Consider the following 20867-nt stretch of genomic DNA (forward strand, 5'->3'; position numbering starts at 1 on the left):
AAGTCAGAGGATTCAGTACTTTCAGGTTTTCCACTCGCAGTCTCCTGACATTGCCCTGAGAAGTAAAGAATGTGTCAGAGTTGGCTTCAGCCTGACTTCCCCCTGAAAGCCTGGAAAAACAGCTGTCATTCTCCTCGTCCCCCCATTGACTGCCTGAGTAAATGCAGCGAGCACATTTCATTACTTTCAGGAGACCAGTTCTGGTTTTATTTAGTTTTATTCTTAGACCTTTTGTATTTAACAATAGCAGAAAGGTACCTGGAATCCTGTCTGTTTTTCAACTCACTAAATTCCTATGTGCTTAATCCAATTAAAACTGGAAGGAATGTTGCCAATATGTCAACAAAATGCAACAAAGAGAGGGGAGGGTTAGTTTACAGAAACTCCTGAATTCCTTTGTCTTGACCAAATGAAAGAAAATTGTTCTGGTAAGACAAGTGCATACTAAAAAGATTAACTCTGATAAACTGACTTTTATGTTCAGATAAAAGCTACTCCAAGTGCTAGGAGTACATTTTTCAATCAATTTCTTAAAAGCAGCTTTGCATTTAATTAGGGCGCCTTGTTTGAAAGCTGGGGGAGGGGTTTAGAGCACTGTAACGCAGAGGTTGGGCTTCGTGGTGGTGCAGAGTGCACTGAAGCGTGGGTTTAAAGTAAGGTGTGCTGAGCTGGGTGCTGCTGTGAGGGCCACGGTGCTGCATCTCACCCCTCCCACGCTGCTACATCACACAGCTCCGGCTGTGTGCTCCTGTTGCTGCAGTGCACAGGGTGCTATGCTGGAAGAAAGTGAACCTTCCCCCAGTTAAATACATAAGTAAGCAAAAAGAGAGAGTGGGACCAGATGAGCAGCACAGCTGGTAAAGGTGCAGGTATGTAGCTAGGGACAGAGCACACCTTTTGGTGTCAGCCCTCAGCTCCACCACATCGTCTGTGTCAGAGAAACCCACACAGATGCCCTCGGCCAGGATTCCATAAGGGATTTCTCAGCTACTCAAAGAAGTAATTCATTTTAGAGAACCTAGCTTAAAATCCCACATACTCCTTGGGGTGCGTGTATGATGTGTATGGTAAAAGACAGGCATAGCAGAATTTGCAGTGAAAATCTGAGTTGACTGGAATGAAGTACTAGTGGTAGAAAGTATATGTCTAATGCTGTGCGTGTTCTTACATGCTTTTCTGAGTTGGAATTATGGAGAACACCCTCTAGTCATGTGTCAGAACATAGGTTGAATCTACATAAATCAGTACCACGTCAGCATTTTTCTAGGTTAAATTACACGACTAGAAGTCTGTACACTACTAAAGTATAGGCCTAAGAAAATAAGTGGCTTTTATAATATTTCATCTCACCTCAAACTCTAAATATTTAATATAATTTTATTAAGCAATTTAATTCTAAAATATATTAATGGAGTAATTATACTAACCAAGTGTACCAGAGCAGCATGTTTCACAGAATAACCAAAAACAGGGAAAACCATGATGTCTGCTCAGGCATATGCAGGTTCTACTTAGATAAAGAATTCACGATCACACAAAATTAGCAGAAAAAAACATACTCTGAAATACCTGTAATTGTTCTAAAAGGACAAGTATAGTGTAGTGTCTCTAAAGAAAGATCCCTATGCTTCATTGCAAAGTACAAAGATTCAAGAACCAATAGGTCCAATAGCTTTGTTTGGTAAAGCACTGGTTGTGTTGGTGCTGACCTTGAATTGGATGATCTGTGGGCCAACTGTCATTGCAATATGTCATTGCATCTGTAGCTGAGATAATCAATTCTCAGACAGTGGGAGGATTGTCTTTAAAGCGGTCGTAAGCAATACCTATACACTGCGAGTCAAGATTATTTGCATTAGAAGTGAATTGTTTATTGCAAGGTATGGGAACAATCCATGGAGCGTGAAGTCCTGCTCCTAAATGTGACTTGCTTTGTAAGTCAATTTTCAGATACATTTTTATTTTCTTGTCAGTTCATCATGTCCACATGGGTGAATGTCCATCTGAAGAAGGATTTTATGAAATAGATCATTCTAAACACAACCAGAAAAAAAACCACGTTTGTCATGCGAACTTACTGATAATTGCCACTTATCAAATGTAGGAACAAGCATTGTTTTGTGTGCAATTTGTAATGATACATTAATTTAAATTGCTTATTACCTTAAAATACTGTGCAGATAGGAAAAGGAAGAATTAGTGAAATCCATTATTGCAAGCTGTATATTTTGAATTGTGAAGTGATTTATGAAGGAAAGCAACAAAGTTGGGTGTCTGGCACCAGCAGAGGAGATTGTGGCATGCAAAATCATGAAAAACAAAGACTGAGTATTATCACCATTAGCAATACTCTTCTAATACACCATACATACAAAGGGTGGGAGCCTTTACTACTGCTGCACTCTGGAGGCTGGCATTGACTTGCTGTGAGAAGGCTTCTGCCCAGGTTTCCAGGAAGGTTTGCTGTTTTGCTGTAAGAATGTAAAAGCTGCTGTTCACTATACAGAGATCATCTCACTTCTGTCTGAGAGGTTTTTACAAAGCTTTGTGCCTGAGCCAACCTTGCCTGGTTAAAGTTAGCAGAGCTGCACTATTCCCCAAGATGCCTTCCGAAATAGCACACTTGCTTGAGTGCTACAAAACACATTTGGGAATCCCTATTATTTGTAAAGTCTTTTGAAATACTTGAGGTAACTTGTAAAAGTTTGCAGAGCTGATGTGTTTTTTTGGTTCTGGTTTTGTTTTTTATGGAAAGCAAGATGATAAAGAACCTCTCCTCCCCTAAAGTGAATCATCCTCCTCCACTTTTGAAAAAAAAAAAACTGAAGAATTTGAGAGTAAAACCCATTAGGTTCCCCAGTCATGTACAGTAATTTATAGAAAAAAATATAAATAAGAGCTGCAGATGATTGGGTGCTAATTTTCTGTCTATCTTAGTAGGAAATTGTGCCACCAATCTATACAGGGCTGGGATTTCACCTTCTGAATCAAAAGAATACAGAAAAATCACCTTCTTAATTGAAGTTATTTGATAGGTGTGATTGCAGCCATAATATTCCTTATTGAATTCTGTAAGATTTTTCCATGAAGTCCTGGGCACTTTTTGACATAATAAGTGTCCTGTAATTACTTTGCCTGAACTAAGAAATACGAGTTACGCTAAGACCTGTGAATATTTACTGCCAAAGTTTGTTTTCTGGTAAAGCGTAATACTTCATTTATGGATAGCAATTACCATGGAATTTTGCAGCCTGAATTGTCTTTTGCCATCCACAGCCAAGTGACACTGCAGAGAGCAGGATGTTCTCGAGCAGGGAATAAATGCCAGCATTCTGTACCTGCCTGGTTATGCTGACATTATGACAAAAAGAAGAAAAAGAAGAAGCAACTGTGGTTCTGGCACTATTTTCTTGTCCCATGGGAGAGATGGGGGGGTGCCATGTGACCTAGCTGCATGGCCCATAGTGTGGTCCAGCAGTGGGATCCAGCAGTGAGACCCAGCTGTGCAACCCAACAGTAAGATCCCGCTGAGTGATCCAATGGTGTGACCCAGCTGTGGGACACCAGCATGGCCTAGCTGTGTGACATGGTGGTGGGATTCAGCTGCAGGACCCAGCCGTGGGATCCAGTGGTGTGGCCCATCAGTGGGATCCCATGGTGTTGTCCAGCTGTGGGGACCCGGCTTTGGGACCCGGCTGCGTGATGCAATGGTGTACTCAGCGATGTGACACAGCTGTGGGACCCAGTGCTGGGACCCAGCTGATGGCTTCTGGTCCTGCCAACCCTATGCCCACAACTGCCCTGCAGCCACAGCTGCTCGCCCCACTACGCTCATCTTTTGTTTCTCAATCATAACCCAATTAAAACCAGCAGCTGCAAAATAATCGATGGGTTAATTTTATTAGCTTTTCTCTCTGTGAAATAAACAGGCAAATGAAACTCTCCTCGGTCTTAATTAGTTCGTATAAATGTTGGCAGGAAAACAAAGGCACTTGTACACTCCTTTATTTTTATAAGAGACTTGCCTGAAAGAAAAACCTCAGACACATAATTTCCATTTTTTTTTTTCCCTTGCCTGGCACTGTCAGTTGGAGGCCAACCCTGCACCTCTGAGGGCACAAAGGAAGGCGGTTTGGCAGCTGGGCACAGTGCTGCCCCACAGATGGAGGCACATCCCAGAGAGGCTCCGCAGAGCAATAGGCTGCAGCCAGCATACACCTCCCTCCTGTGCAAGGAATTCACCTGCCCCAGCAGCCCCAGCTGAACGCTGCGGTTCCGCAATCATTACCGCTGGAGCTGTGCCATGCCACATCACCCAGCAGTACAAATTTGATCTGGATCGGGCGTGGGCACATGATTATGCTTTTGTCAAATTAGCAGAGCGCTCCGTGAAGGTTTCAGGCTGCCTGCGTGCTCTGCTGGCTGCAGAGGAAGCGGCAGTGCCTGCGCCATGACGGGTTAGAGCCGTGCGGGCAGAGGCCTGTCCTCACAGCCATCCCTGTCCAGCCAAGCCAGCCGACTGGAGCTTCTTCTGGGCCAACTGAACCGATAGAGAGTGGAGGCAACCTAAACTTGGCAGCCCTGAAAATATCTAATACACTGTCAAACGTTGGCTTACACTACAGCCACGAACACTGTCAAACATCAGGCTGTGCTATGGCCACAGGCTATAGTCAAACACTGACATATTTATAGCCACAAGAGTGTCCATCCTCCCAGCTTTTGCATGGCATCTACTTGTGCTTCACTCTTGTAAGGCATCCTGGCCTGTGTATAAGTTCTATGGTGGAGTTTTGGGGTGAGCTGGAGACAACGTACAGTTCGACTGCTGCTGAAAGGAGTGAAGTCACCCCTTTTGTTGCATCAGCTCTAGCAGCGACACCAGCCGTGGAATAAGCCTGATTAGAAAGAGAAGAAAATAATAATAATTTTTTAAAAATCAGTGCATTTTTGGGCCACTCCTTTGTTGGCAGCTCAGGTTGATGTAAGCCAGTGATAAGCCCACAGCTTCAAATACTGAATTTTGGGTCAGACTATTTTCCAGCTGAAAGGTGTTGTCATATTGAGGACAAAAACTCAAGGAACAGTTATTATAAACTATTAACAATTATATTCCTGATTTACTGAAATGTGAGTTTGCTGAACAACTGAGAAGTATTTCCAGTTGCTTTTCTTGCCCTTACTCTGCAAAGAATAGCATTGATATTTATGGTTTTGTTTATTTACTTTAATGGTAAAATATGTGTGCTAATTACATGAATTTTTAGGAAGTCGTTACTTATGCCAAGTAAGTGATATTAAGAAAAAATAAATCTGAGGCTATCTTCTCATCCATTATTCAGTAAGTCTTCTACTCCTAAGATTGCATATTGCTTTTATTCTTTGATTTTTTAACCCAACCACTGAAAAGTCATTCCTTTCTGGATGCAGATAGCAGGATTTTAAGATAGTTACTCATCAGCACTTTAAAAAGATTTTTTTTTTTCCTCAGCCATCAGTTGAGTATTTCTATGACAGTGTAATAAATCCTCTGTGTGGATTAATGAAGCTTCAAAGAGTGATGACTACTCACTGCCATCTCCCCCACTGGATCCCCTCCTCCTGGGAACTATTTAGGTGAGGAGCTGGCATGGGGGAATCTGGGGGAGAGCAGAGAGCAGGGACAGAGCCAAGTACTATGCTAGGGATTTCAGGAAAGAACTTGTGTACACGGACTGCAGAAGGTGTCAAAAGGTGGTTAATGAAGAGAACTGTGTGAAGGATTAAAAAGTGGAAAGAACATAATTTGCAGTTTGGAAGGCCGATGGTATCCTCGGCTCCATCAGAAGAGGGGTGGCTAGTAGGGACAGGGAGGTGATTGTCCCTCTCCACCCTCAAGAGGCCCCATGTGGAATACTACATCCAAGTCTGGAGTCCCCAATACAGGAAAGATGTGGAGGTATTGGAGAGGGCCAGAGGAGGGCCGTGAAGATGATCAGAGGGCTGGAGCCTATGAAGACAGGCTGAGGGAGCTGGGCTTGTTCAGCCTGGAGAAGGCTGAGAGGATACCTCATTGCAGCCTTCCAGTATGATTATACAAGGGAGGGGAGTCAACTTTTTACCCAGGTAGACAGTTATAGGACAAGGGGGAATGGTTTTAAGCTCAAGGAGGGAATGTTTAGATTGGATGTCAGGCGGAAGTTCTTCACAGAAAGAATGTTGAGGTGCTGGAACAGGCTGCCTAGAGAGCTTGTGAATGCCCCATCACTGGACGTGTTAAAGGCCAGGTTGGATGGGGCCCTGGGCAGCCTGGTCTAGTACCATATCTGGAGATTGGTGGCCCTGCCTGCAGCAAGGGGTTGGATATCAGTACGGAAAAGGTTGTTAAGCACTGGAATAGGCTCCCCAGGAAGGTGGTTGAGTCACCATCCCTGGATGTGTTTAAAAACCCTTTGGATGTGGTGCTCAGGGACATGATTTAATGGAGGGTTGTTAGTGTCAGGATAGTACGGTTAGGTTGTGGTTGGACTCGATGATCTTTAAGGTCTTTTCCAACCTGAGTGATTCTATGATTCTAAGATGATCCTTGAGGTCCCTTCCAACACAAGCCATTCTATGATTCTATGATTGGGTACTGGAGAAAGGTTATGCCTAGTGGAGAGGACTGAGAGCAGCCATGGATTCCTAAGGAACAGGTACTGAGTTGTGTTCCTAGAGCTTCCTAATCTGTTCCTGGTAAAATAAGCTCAAAAGTAGGTCAAAGCACTCACTCATACTGCTCAAGTTAATTTTCCTTATTCCTAGCTGTAGCTAATTACGCTGTGCTAAAATGCATTCATTTTCCCTGTTACCAAACTGTGGGATTGTTAACTTTACAGTACATAGTTGTAGAATAATGCCTTGAATTGCTACAGTGGCTTTGAAAAATAAATAAATTATTGAGACTCTGCCTGAAGACAGCAGTAGAAGACTTGTTTCACTGTTGCTTGAAGTCACAGATAACTTACCTTTGAGTTATCAAAGTTGTATAAACTAGTTGTATAAACTGTCTTTGTTTTTTAGAAAGAAATTTAACTTCACGCTACACAGATCAATATGACATATCTTATTTACTCATTTCTTTAGCAAGAAACCATAATAACTTTGATGCTTATGGCTACCAAGCTTTAAATGGGTTCAAATTTAGGGAGACAGAACTGTCTCCTAAACTGCAGATAAAAATAAAATTCCTGGTGCTTCACTGAATATCTTGTTGAAAAACTTAAGAGTATTACCATTACTTAAAACTTAATGGCCTATAATTTTTGGGGGGGGAAAAAGAAGTGTTTATATATATGTCGCTTAGGTAGTCCACCAAGCCTTCAAATTGGTTTTATTTGCATGAGCTAGGAAGTTACAGCTCTGGATTACTTCTCTAGGTCAAACTGACCAGGTAAAGGCATGAGCAATTTGCATATGCAACAGACTGTTCATTTGAGGTTTGTATTTCTTTGGTTTGCTACTTTTTCAAATAGTACAGTTGTTGAGAGATATTAAAAACCCAAAATACATTTAAATTGAGATACTCTATGTGAATAGTAACAGAAGGTCACAATATGTTCAGAGAATTCAAATATATGGTTGTTCTCTTATGAGTACTCCTTGAATAGATGGAGTTACAGATGGCTAACCAGATGGAATACCTTACTTCCAATATAGCTATATGTATTTAAAAATCGGTGCAATGCAATCATATTATTTAAATCTGTTCTGTATTTCTTTTGAAACCATAATGACAGTGACTATTCAGTAACATAGGAATGTGACAAGAATGTAATTCATTGCCACAGAATTGTTGGGCTTGTCTGAGATCTTAAGAGAGTCACTCCTAAGAAAGGCGCTTAAAACAATTCTCTCTTTTTTAGCAGATTGTTTGAATATCTATCAGGTAGGGCATGTGATTCAGAACTAACTGAAAAGAAATAAGAAGAACATTTGAGGATGTAGCTGCCTCAGAAGCACTCTCTTCTTGCTCTTTCCTCAGTCCTCAGTCCTGGACCAGAGATCCAGAACATCTTGGCAGATGCATCCTCTTCCACTTACTCAATCTGTTGCCTTTTGATTAGGTTGTTCAGTTGGATACTATAAAAATTGACATCAACACAGCAAAATATTCAAATACAGAATGAAAGATAGATCATGCTCAACACCTGAAAAAATGGTACACATTAGTACTGTATATGCTCATTATTGGGATACATACTCTCCCTCATCTTATTAACCTACCATACTTCATTCACATCTTCATGCTTTACTTGTTTGGGGTCTTTTTTTCTAGTTGCCATTCATTTACCTGAGAAAAGTCATCAGCTAGCAAGAGTTCTTGTTTCAGACTCCTCATCTTCCTTCTTTATCTTCTCACTTCTTGTCAGTCTTTAGTATAAATCCCAATATCATGTTAGTGTTCTTACCATACTTTTGGCAAAGTAAGTCAGAGAAACGAGTTATAAAATTAATCAGATTAGGAAAGTTTTGGGGAAAGGAAGCATTTACATGCTTGCATCAGGGCTGGAAACTAAGTAAGTGAAATCATTCTAGAAATTACTGATGACATAAAACAGAACATTGAAAGCAATAAAACACCCAAGTTAACATAATGGTTGAGACTGGGAGGGACCTCTGTGTCCATCTGGTCCAAACCCTTGTACCCATGTGGTCCAAGTAGGGGCCCCAGAGCAGGGTATCCAGGTCTTTGTCCAGGTGGCTTCTGAAGAACTGGGAGGAGACTCCACAGCCTCTGGGCAGCCTGTGCCAGTGGCTCCATCAGCCACACAGCACAGAAGTGCTTCCTGGTGTTTCAGAGTGAACAACCATAGGGAATCATAGACTCATAGAATGGCCTGGATTGAAAAGGACCTTAAAGATCATTTAGTTTCAATCCCCCTGCTGTGGGCAGGGTTGCCAACCACTAAACCAGGGAAATTCCAGTTTGTGCCTGTTGCTTCTTGTCCTGGCACTGGTCACCACTGAACAGAGTCTGGATCCATTCTCTTTTCACTCACCATTTATATATGCTGATAAGATCCCCACTGAACCTCCCATCTTCTAGGCTCAGTGCTCCCAACACTCTCATATTTTCTTCATAGGAATGGCACTTCAGTTCCTTCATCATATTCTTGGCCCTCTCATCAGTATTCCAAGGTGTTCTCTTGTTCCAGGCAGCCCAGAACTGGACACAACACTCCAGGTGTGGCCTCACCAGTGCTCAGCAGATAGGAAGGAGTACCTCCCTTGACCCACTGACTATACTAAAGCAGGTCAGTAAGATAATATATTTCACTTTCCAAATTTCTCTGAGTAAAATCAGAGGTTTTCTTTCCTTGCTTATATTAGAATCAAGAATCAGTAGGTTCTTCTTAGAAGTTGGGAGTGACCTATTTAATCATATCTCTTATGTGCTTTGGTGATGTCAATATTAACAACACCTGATTCAACAAACTAAAAAGTAATAATAATAAAAAAAAAAAAATCAGCTTTTAAAAATCATCTTTCCTTATCTTGGAAGCTGAAAATTCACACCATTGTTGAGCAATGATGCCAGTCCTTTCATGCAGGTGTGTGTACCTACCTGTCTTTCAGCTCCAGGCTCTTAGCTGCTGAACTTGCTGTGAGCCAGGAAAAGGAGGGAGCGGTGGGGGGAAGGACTGAAGTGACTCAGAGTTCTTCAACCCCTACCTCTGTGCAGCTGCAAGCTTCTGAAGAAACTCTGGACCTCCTTCTCATTCTGGGCCAACTTTCAAACTTTTATAGGCTGATCTACAGCTCTATGTTTCCAGACATGTTGAGATTTGTTTGTTTTGAAATGCTTGTAGCATATAAGTGGAACGTAAAATGTAAGTAAGACTTACTTGGATACAAGGTCCTTTGGGACAAGGAATGTCTTGGTTTTGCATTGATTGCTATGGTGGGGTCATGGTATATTATGAGGTGACTACGTGTTATGATACAAAAAGCAAAAGTGAATGAGAGGAGTGAATAAATATTAAACAATATCTTTTGTTCTTCTAATCACATGGATGATTTGAAGAAAGAGTTAGGACAATTCACTAAAGTTTGAATCCTTTAAAGATTCATTGGAATGTACCTAGATTATATGATTCCCAAGGGAAAAAAACCACCTAGATGTGCAGATACGGTGTTCATTTCCTTCAAACAAACCAAGAATTCTTATGAAAAAACATTATAGGGTACAAAGCAGTGTTAACACACCAGAGGGAGCTGTATTCACACAGAATGGCCCATGAGACAAGAATGCAGAATGCTGGTTTCTTTTTGCTAATAGGATGTATGTAAGTACAGAGAATTTGGGTAAAAGGTCATTTTATTTCCTTCCTTATGTATTTTTCCCATGTATTTCTTCTTACCATTAAAAAATTTCTTCTTTTTTTTTTTTTTTCTTTTCCTTTTTCAATAACAATAAAGTTATTTCAAAGTTTGAGATCAGGCATGATGATCGAATAATCTGTTTTATTGTGTTTATTCAACATAATAAAATTAGCTGTACCTACTCCATTTTTAATGTCCTGGAAACAAGCCCATCAGCTATACAGGTGGTACTGTGGGAAAAATGTTTAAGAAATAGTAAAATAGTGCAAGTCAACGAGGACTGGGAGGGGGAAAAAAAGTGAAAAACAGCCTTGCAAACTCAGACTTCAGACAAAGCAGAGGAAGAGCTGCCAGAGCAGGTGTTTCCCTGCAACCCATGGTGGTGTTTCCCTGCAACCCATGGTGGACACCACAGTGGAAAAGATTCTCTCTCCTGCGGTACCCTTTGAGAACCACAGTGAAGGAGGCTTTTCCATTCAGCTGGTGGAGGGAACTGCACCAAAGCAAATATCCACACTGTGGCCCATGGAGATTCCCATTCCAGAGAAGGAGAATATTTCCTGAAGGAACTGTGGCTTATGGAAAGGAACCTACAAAGAAGTATGTTCTTCTGATAGAAACCGTGCTCTAAGGAGGACTTGCACTGCAGCCCACAGGAAGAATCCATGCTGGAGCAGGGGCGAAGTGTGAGGAGGAAGCGGAGAGGAGCTGTTATGAACTCATAACGTCCTTCCCCATCCCTTCTGCACTACTTAGGGGTAAATGAACTGGTTTAGTTTCAAGGATGAACTTGTTTGGTTGCAAAGATGTCATCCCAAGAGCCATCCTGTTAAGTCTCTGGCATTAACAGTCTTCTCAATTTCAAATGGAAAGAAATGGCTCTCTAGACTTTTCAGTGATATGTCAGAGGAAAAGCTATATTAGAATAAAATAAGGCACCCCATAACTGCTTTGATATAAATATTACAAGAATAAATTACTTGATTCCATCAAGAGTAAAGCACAGAGAACAACTAGCTAAATACATGGATGTACTATACTTCTTTGTGTCAATAACTCTAAGATATACCAGCCTCTAGGTTCATGAATGTTTTATTCATTCTTTTATAGGTCTTCCTGAGCGATAACCAATCAGATACTGGACAAACAAACAAAAAGAGTAATCAGACTCCACTGACCTGTTTAACCTTGAATGTGAAGGATGAAAAGCAGCAGCTGTTTTCAGTGTAACGGGGCTTCTGGTGGCGCTTACTTCTTTCCCATTGGATTATATTTGCCTAGAGACACGAAGATAGCAAATTGATGATGTTGTGACTTTATGCACACCAGGCTGTTCCATCACTATTTGAAGCAGGTATGTTATTTGAATCACCTTGCCTTATTTTTCATTGCAAATCCAGACGTGTTAGGGTTGTGGTTAAAAAAAGAAAAGGGTTGTTATTAGAACCCTTGTGTAAGATACTTAATCCTGGATGGTATAAAATTTGCACAGAAAAAGTTAATGTTAGCTAATGTTCTCCCAGGGGATGTGGTATTGTTATTGGAATTTTATTTATTGTCAGTCAAGGAAGTATCTTCTTGTCTCTTTTCTATTGGAACAAAAATACATAGCCTGAAAATAGGATTCCAACATAATTTTAGCCATCAGGAATCCAGTACTAAAATTGTAACCATTTTATCTTCCTTAATTTACAGAGCATAACTTTTTCTAGAAAACTGTCATCTCCTAGTTCTTTTAGTATTTTACAGTACTGCTTTAAATAAGTAAGCAATAACTTTGAGTAGCTAGACCTTCAAGGCTATTAATCAGTAGAAGCCTGATTAAGCTAGTGAGTTTAAATTTCCATAGCTGACTGGCCATTAAAATTATTTTATGAGAAAGTACAAATTACACTACTTTTTTGTTCTTCAGAATAAAATCCATCATAACTGAAATTTTGTTTTATGTTCTGGGATTGCCATGTAGATAATCATAATTATGTAATGGAATTTTTAAATAATCCTGTATAGCTGCGACTTTACATGGTTGCCAAGCATTGCCTGTTGCATTTTCAGGTTCAATGTGCTTTGCATGATTCCTGTGTGATCAGGATAGACCCCAAGATTATGTCAAATATGTTACGGACATATTATCAACAAGTAGCATTGTAACTACTGCAGTTGATCAAGTAGTGTTTATAAGCTTGAACATTATTTCATTATTAATTTTTAATTTAAAAATTAAAATGTTGTCTATTCAGTTGGTACCTTGTGTATGAGCTTGAACATAGGAAGGATTTTTTCTCAGCTGCTCACAAGACCCTGAGTTGTACTAGATTAGTAGAAAAAGAAAACTTCCTTCAAAGTGAATATGAGTAAGTTGCTTAGTAAATCACATGCTGTGTACCAGTATTACTCGCTATATTATATATCTCTGTGTATTTACATGGTATTTGCTTTTCTTTTTAGTACTAAACAAAGCTGAGGAGCTTAAAAGTGTTACACGACTGATTCTGAACCAAAATGTGGACTAGTAAATAATATATGAATAACAGCAAGATAGTATTTCTAGCTCAGCAGTGAGAGGGGTGAAAGATCAGAGTGGGTAGTCTTACCAAACAGAGCAGGTTCTTCAAAATTCTTCTTATGTCTGGAGTTATAGCTCACTTTTAGACTTTTTCTGTCATCACTTGTCAGCATTTAAAGAAAGGTGCAACATCCAAAGAAATGAAGAGTTTGCAGTGAGAGTTTTGCTGTACCAAGTCTGCCAACAGAGAGATGCAGCTTTCTCTTTATGAACCATAGCGTTCTACATCTGTTTTAAATTATGTTATACATAATTTACATACATATACAAGTTTCTTCATGTCATTACCTAGCATTACCTAGGTTTGCTTTAAGAAATTTTGTTCCTCAAATCCAGAAGGATAAATTATGAATGGCAAGCAGGTAGCAGAGCCTATTTGGCCCCAGATAGGTGCAGAATCATTTGTTTGTCTGCTTTACCTCTGAGACACCTGAAGAAAGGAATGATAGATCTGAAGGGGACTAAATCTGTCGGCCTGTGCTAAGCTTTCACTTGCACTGTACATTAAGGTTACCATGGTAGATATATAAGCAGCTCATGAATTCTGACCAAATTCTTGTATTGTAAACCATGCTTCAAATAGGATTGGATTCTAGTTGACTTCAGTATTTTCCATACATAAGATTGCAATAAATAAAACAGTATACTCTGTAAAACTGAGATCACTCTCCTACATGTCTAGATCCACATTCATTTCACCTATCCTCAGGCACATAAGTTGGCACTGCAGTCATCCTGAGCATCCTGTAGAGGTATTTCCATCTGGGGAGGTATTCCCCATATGGGGAATACTTGGAAATCTTTTAAGGAATGGAGAGCAATTTAAAGGAAGCTTTATTTTAGTTTTACTATCTTACAAATTGTATAAGTGATTTTAACTTTTTCTAAAAAATATTATCCATATGTACTTGCAATCCCTGCTATTTTAAATTCTGTTCCTCATTAGCAGCTTTGGTAATGCACTGCTATTATGGCTGAACAAAGGCAACGTGCTTTGTCAACATCAGGGGAAGCGTTATATGGAATCCTGGCCCTAGAGAAGGGAGCAACACACGATGAGATTAAGAAGTCCTACAGGTATGTAAGATGTGTTTTTGAATGAGTCTAAAATACAAGCAACTTTTTTTCTTATTGCAGTTGAGGCAGTGTTCTGTACGTACTGGGAGTATCCTCCCATAGAAGTTAGAGAGCTACAACACTGAATGTGTGTGCTAACATTTTTATATTTAGAATCTTGTAGTGGCAAAACAAAATTATTCTTAAGATCTCGCTTTATTTATTTTCTTATTGCTTATTTTACTTTGGATGTGTGTGTGTTCATACTTCTTCCTGAAATTTTTCCTTCTTGAACTTCGCTTCTGCCTTTATGGGATTCAATGCTTGCCATCCTTTAAAATGCTAAAATTGTCAGCAGTTGAAAAAGTTGATTTTAATATGTCATCATTAAGTTGAGACTGAAGTTGCCAACCAGTTAAATCAATGGCAAACAGAAGTGCTTGCTTCTGAGTCATTGTCTAAAACTGCAAAATAAGAAATTATCCACTCAGCAAAGTTCCTTCTTAAATTAATCCAGCATATCCACTCTTCAACATTGTATTGTTCTACAAGTCCTTACCACAGAGTACTTTATTATTTCCATGAAGGGAAGAAAAACATACTGATGGTAGGAACCAGTATAACAATTTACATTTATTTGCCACAACACTTGGCAAAGAAAGTTTGTGCATCTGACACATGTATAATGGTAAACCCTTTTGAGTAACTTGCACTTCAGACATTTGTTGTTACAAGTTCCTTCTCCTCTGTGAGATTGAAAAGATTCAGAGATGATTCTCTTTGAACCCATTGATTTCATCCCAAAAGCAACTTGTGCGCTTTATCTTAATTCCTTGAATCCAGACAAATGAGAGGTCAGACTGTTACTGTTGAAGAAAGCAGACCATGTTTGTAAAGAACAACCCTAGAATAGCACATCCAGTTCTTGTGTTAACACCTTTTTTAGAAGTATGTTGAAAACTGAAGCCTATGTGCAAAAGTGGGTGATGATTCACGGACAACGCTAAGAGATAGAACAAGTACAATCAGTTCATCTCATCATTAAGCAACAAATTAAAAAAAAAAGCTGGTAACATATTTGATTACAGCGTGTAAAGACTTTGAAAAGGAATAATGTTAGGTGCAAGGGGGTTCTTCAGTTTATGAAGAAAGACATAACCAAAACCAGCTGGATGGACTCTAAAACCAATTAAGCAATAAACCAAAATGAGGTATTTGATTAAGTGAGCGTAACCAGCACCGGAAACAAACTGGCAAAAGAATTTCTCTTTTGAAAAAGAAGGGAGGACGTTAAATAAGTTTTACTCAAGCAGAAGTTATCAATATGATGAAATGTATTTTATTGCTGAAATTTAACAAGGCTTATAAGTAAGTCCAAAAGATTTTATGTGTCTTTTTGCTCTTAAATCTGTCCTGCTGCTACTAAAAGAGAAAGAACATTAAATGTCATCACTGAAATAGATGTTCTTGACATCAAAATATGCCAGGCCTGTATTTAGAGGCTTAATAAATATAGTAATATGTCTATTATACCATTGTAAAGGACATTATTCGTTGCAATGTATTAGTGAACCAGCTTTAACACACTGTCAAATATAAGAACATATTTAAACTGAAAAAGAGGTTATGATATAGATCTTTTCGCTTTATTGTTTAGCTTGAATTTTGCTGGGACTCTTTTTGAACAAATTGTATCTCTCTGTTTCCTAAAAAGCACGTGTTCAACAGAGGCAGGAACAGTAATGAACAGCCAAACTATGTGCACAGCGGAAACAAAACTATATCATGGTTCTGCTGTCTTGCTTAACTATACCACTGGGGGATAAACTTACTACAGTATCAAATTCACTCATGACTTGCACCTCCTGTGTCCCTGTAGTACAGCCTAGCTGCAGAAACCATTTTCTGTATCAAACTTTGTGCTTTCTTGTTGCTTTTCTTATTTAAGATTCTGGAAAGGAGGCCTTTTTTAGTCCCCAAAGAAGAGAGTTGTCATGGAAGAATGTAGAATGAAATTAACTTTGTTTCATGCTGAACATGAATATGAATGATTTACACAACGATGTGTGGTAAAACTGACAGTAGTGCTTTATCCATCTTTATTAGTAATTATAGCAAAAAAAGGACTGCTTCTCACTAAAGTGGAAATGTCAAAGGGATTCACTTTTAATGAAGTAGCTGTAAATATTTGCAAGATAAAATGATGAGTCAGTCTCACAGATTTGCTTTAATTATAGATTAATTTATGCTAATCCAAAAATCTGCTGCTGAACTGGTATTCTTTAGTATAAGGTATGAAACCAGCAATACCTGATGCTGAGTTTCTTGCCATTATTAATTAAGTCAGTATTAATCATACTATCACAGCCCAGGGCAAAATTTACTTTTTAATAAACATGACAGAATTACCTCTCTGTGCTTTTATTTGGAGTTTGGCACAATTTAATTTCTCAAGCAGATAATGCTAACGGGCTTTTAATCAGCAGAATTTCAAAGGAGATCTGTTTAACTTCAGTTCTCTACCAAAAAAAAAAAAAAAAAATTAATAATAATAATCTTTAGAAAAAAAAGACGTAATAACTTAAACTGTCCATTGACTTCTGCTTTCCAGTCTGACAGTGAAGTAGTATGCAGAAAGACACAGTATTTCCTGTTTTCTTCAGAAGCATGAAAAGACCCAGTTTTGAAAGGTGAAAGCATAAAATGATCACAAGTTCCACTCAAACAATAGGCACAGTACATATTGTTGAAGTAAAACTTTAGATATCACAGGTTTTTACGTTTTTAATAATCTTCAGGCAGTTTCTCTAGACGCTAAATCCCAAAGTGACAAAAATTCTGCATTTGCAGGGAAGAAATGCAGAAATCCTAGACCTTTCTTACATGACCAAAGTATTGAGGAAAAAACATTCTCTAATACTAAAACACTCAAAGGATTTTCATAATGTATGAAAAACTATAAAGTATTTTTTTCCTACAAAATTAATATATCCATGTATAATACTATTAGAATAAATTTAAAAGGGAAGGATAAAATGAACACAATGCAAACTGAACTGCACTGAATATCACAAGAACTTTAAGACATAGAATACTAAGCCTACAGAATAGCTTAAAGACACAAACATTCAAAATGTTGACAAAGAAAAATAAAATATATTACTATTAGTAAACAAAGCAAAAACTATTCAGAAAGTAAATGTATTTCAATATTTCCAAGATAAGGACTTTCTTGGATGAAGTAGTAATAGGAAAGAAGGCAAAAAAAAAAAAAAAAAAAAAAAAAGTGTGATTCATGTGCTATGACCACATAGCAAAGGGTTTTATTATTTTTGCTGCTACTAAACTCCAAAATAAAAACTACATGAAAACCTCCTTCTACTGTTTAACCACAAAAAATAAAATAATAACTATATCCCTTCAGTAATAATCATGTCCCATTCTATTTCATCTTCCTGCCAATCAAAACTCAATAGACTTGGAAATGTCCTTTCTATAACCACCATAAAATAAGAAGGGACCAGCACAAGGTAAGTCCCCAGATAACCCTCTCTTCAGACTGGAAAAGGACACTCTTCTGATAAGATAAGAAGTGCAAATTCATATTTCAAACAGGAAAGATCAAGTCAAAGACCAGTATCACAGAACACGTACAATAAAAAATAAAGAAAAAAGGGAGATGCTCTTGTGAGCACCTCTCCTGCTTCACTGCGGTGCACCATTCTTTCCACAATTACCAGAGTAACAGTAATTTCATATCGGATAGAGAATGTTCCAATAACTGGTCCCAGCAAGGGATTCTCCTTTGTTCCACACAAAGCCCTCATTTCTCCACATTCAGAAAACCTCTGCAGTCACTGAGACTGTCTCTCAGGGGAAGGGCTACAACCTACAACTACCCAAAAACATCATTCTGGCATGCTCTCATCATATTGCCAATCCTCATTGTCACTGTACGCTAAGGCCTGAAAGTAGGCATAGCTGTCTTGCCACCATTGCCCAAGTGATGAGGAACTGCAGTGAACCACTTACTTTTCTCCACACCCCATTAGGTACTTCAACAAGCTGCTTCCTCCATCCCCCTTCTTCTGTAATCCAGACACAGAGGTCCCCCAGCAGAACAGCAGAGCCCAGCGTCCCCCTTATGATAAGAGTGCGGGCAAGGGGCTGAAAAGCATTGGAGAATGCGGGCATCGATCCCGCTGCCTCTCGCATGCTAAGCGAGCGCTCTACCACTTGAGCTAATTCCCCAGCACACAGCCTCCACCTCACCTCACCTCAGCCCTCACCTAACCACCCCTCACCCAAATGGCCCTGCACACAACTCTTGTCCTCCAAGAACTCTTCTTCCCAGCCCCCAACAAACACTGCCGATTTCCAGGTGCTGCTGCTCTCTTCAAACACACAGGTGCTCAGGAACGACACCACCTGCCCTATCTTCTACAAAAACCACCACAGACCAACTTCCTCTTCTCCACTGCCAGCCAAGGCTCCAGCCTCCGATCCCATCAAATACAGGCTGCATGGAACTGGTGTTCCAAATGCACCAGAGCTGCAGACTCAGTCGGGGCAAGAGCCAAAAGAGCACTCCTTCGAGCCGGAGTTGAACCAGCGACCTAAGGATGGCCGTGCAAGGGAGCCTACAGTCCTCCGCTCTACCAGCTGAGCTATCGAAGGAATCACAGGGACCTGCCCTGCACCACACCCTTCACGCTCCCATCTGCATTATTCCTACGGCTGTAACACAGCACAGCCATGCCTCTGCTCCCATTCCACGCCCAGACACACTCACATCCAACGGTATTGGACCATGTATGGAACTTCATGCGCTCACCTCTCCAGTAGCAACACCTGAAAAACAGCACAGACTTCCCAAACACTCATTTCATGGACAGAAACACATGACACACTTCCCCAAGAGAACTTCTCTCCACCCAATTACACTCCGCTCACTTTTGACCACTGCACAGGTACCTCATCATCATTCATTCACTCACCAGACTCCTCTGCAGTCTCAGAACAATGGCAAAAAGCCTGCACAATATCCCCATCCCTCTTTTTCAAGCTTCCCTGTCCACGTTCCTCTGAGATCATTTTAAGGAAGCCTCCACTTCTAAGCTGACTTGGGAATGTAGGAGAGATTTGCCATGGCTTTTTCAGCTAACATCCAAGTCAGCCCGCAGACTGCCCTTGTAGGTACAATTCCACTGCCCTGTTTTCCTAACAAGAGGAAAACTGATTCTCCATACATTAACAGCTCACTGCTTTAGTGAGGTTCACTGTTCGTTATTCTTCTCCCAAATTCCAGAGAAAAATGCAGAATTCTGTTTGTCTGGAAACATTCCAGAGTGTTTAAACAATACGGGATTCTGCTTCTCTCCAGAAAAAAAAAAATATTCATTTTTCCATGCCATGGATGGCTCCATATTGATTACTATTTTCTTGCACATAAGTGCTAACATCCCATAAACATCCTGCGGGCATGCTATCAATCTCAACTTTCTGAGATAATTAAAAGACTTAATATACCTAGGCTCTTACCAGGCATGGTAGCCTTAGCAGCATTGCTCATGTGATGAGGAATGTCAAGGAATCACTTGTTTGGGTCAAGACCCCATTGGGTACTTCAGCAAGTTGCTTCCTCCATCCCCCTTCGTCTTCTGTATCCCAGATACACAGATGTTTCCCAATACAGCTCCAGAGGCCATGGTGTCCGTTCTGCCAAGAGTGCAGGCAAGGGGCTGAAAAGCATTGGAGAATGCGGGCATCGATCCCGCTGCCTCTCGCATGCTAAGCGAGCGCTCTACCACTTGAGCTAATTCCCCAGCACACAGCCTCCACCTCACCTCACCTCAGCCCTCACCTAACCACCCCTCACCCAAATGGCCCTGCACACAACTCTTGTCCTCCAAGAACCCTTCTTCCCAGCCCCCAACAAACACTGCCGATTTCCAGGTGCTGCTGCTCCCTTCAAACATACAGGTGCTCAGGTACGACACCACCTGCCCTATCTTCTACAAAAACCACCACAGACCAACTTCCTCTTCTCCATGGCCAGCCAAGGCTCCAGCCTCCGATCCCATCAAATACAGGATGCATGGAACTGGTGTTCCAAATGCACCAGAGCTGCAGACTCAGTCGGGGCAAGAGCCAAAAGAGCACTCCTTCGAGCCGGAGTTGAACCAGCGACCTAAGGATGGCCGTGCAAGGGAGCCTACAGTCCTCCGCTCTACCAGCTGAGCTATCGAAGGAATCACAGGGACCTGCCCTGCACCACACCCTTCACGCTCCCATCTGCATTATTCCTACGGCTGTAACACAGCACAGCCATGCCTCTGCTCCCATTCCACGCCCAGACACACTCACATCCAACGGTATTGGACCATGTATGGAACTTCATGCGCTCACCTCTCCAGTAGCAACACCTGAAAAACAGCACAGCCTTCCCAAACACTCATTTCATGGACAGAAACACACGACACACTTCCCCAAGAGAACTTCTCTCCACCCAATTACACTCCGCTCACTTTTGACCACTGCACAGGTACCTCATCATCATTCATTCACTCACCAGACTCCTCTGCAGTCTCAGAACAACGGCAAAAAGCCTGCACAATATCCCCATCCCTCTTTTTCAAGCTTCCCTGTCCACGTTCTCTGAGATCATTTTAAGGAAGCCTCCACTTCTAAACTGACTTGGGAATGTAGAAGAGATTTGCCATGGCTTTTTCAGCTAACATCCAAGTCAGCCCGCAGACTGCCCTTGTAGGTACAATTCCACTGCCCTGTTCTCCTGACAAGAGGAAAACTGATTCTCCATACATTAACAGCTCACTGCTTTAGTGAGGTTCACTGTTCGTTATTCTTCTCCCAAATTCCAGAGAAAAATGCAGAATTCTGT

At 40.5% G+C, this 20867-nt stretch overlaps 1 protein-coding gene and 4 non-coding genes across 5 annotated transcripts in view; 1 reads left to right on the forward strand and 4 right to left on the reverse strand.

The window, feature by feature from the left end:
* Positions 1-13869: 13869 nt before the first annotated feature.
* DNAJC5B (DnaJ heat shock protein family (Hsp40) member C5 beta) overlaps positions 13870-20867 on the forward strand; it is a 32956-nt gene continuing 25958 nt past the window's right edge. The window contains exon 1 of the mRNA XM_090138345.1: positions 13870-13987. Coding sequence (XP_089994471.1) covers positions 13881-13987 — 107 coding nt within the window. The 5' untranslated portion in view covers positions 13870-13880. The remainder of the gene's footprint in view (positions 13988-20867) is intronic.
* Positions 18145-18217, reverse strand: TRNAA-AGC (transfer RNA alanine (anticodon AGC)). Its single transcript has one exon. It is a non-coding gene; the product is annotated as a tRNA-Ala (tRNA).
* On the reverse strand, positions 18555-18643 carry TRNAY-GUA (transfer RNA tyrosine (anticodon GUA)). Its single transcript is given in 2 exon segments — positions 18555-18590; positions 18607-18643. It is a non-coding gene; the product is annotated as a tRNA-Tyr (tRNA).
* Positions 19719-19791, reverse strand: TRNAA-AGC (transfer RNA alanine (anticodon AGC)). Its single transcript has one exon. It is a non-coding gene; the product is annotated as a tRNA-Ala (tRNA).
* On the reverse strand, positions 20129-20217 carry TRNAY-GUA (transfer RNA tyrosine (anticodon GUA)). Its single transcript is given in 2 exon segments — positions 20129-20164; positions 20181-20217. It is a non-coding gene; the product is annotated as a tRNA-Tyr (tRNA).

This window comes from Phasianus colchicus, chromosome 3 (genome assembly GCF_987193195.1).
Source record: "Phasianus colchicus chromosome 3, bPhaCol1.hap1.1, whole genome shotgun sequence".
NCBI lineage: Eukaryota > Metazoa > Chordata > Aves > Galliformes > Phasianidae > Phasianus > Phasianus colchicus.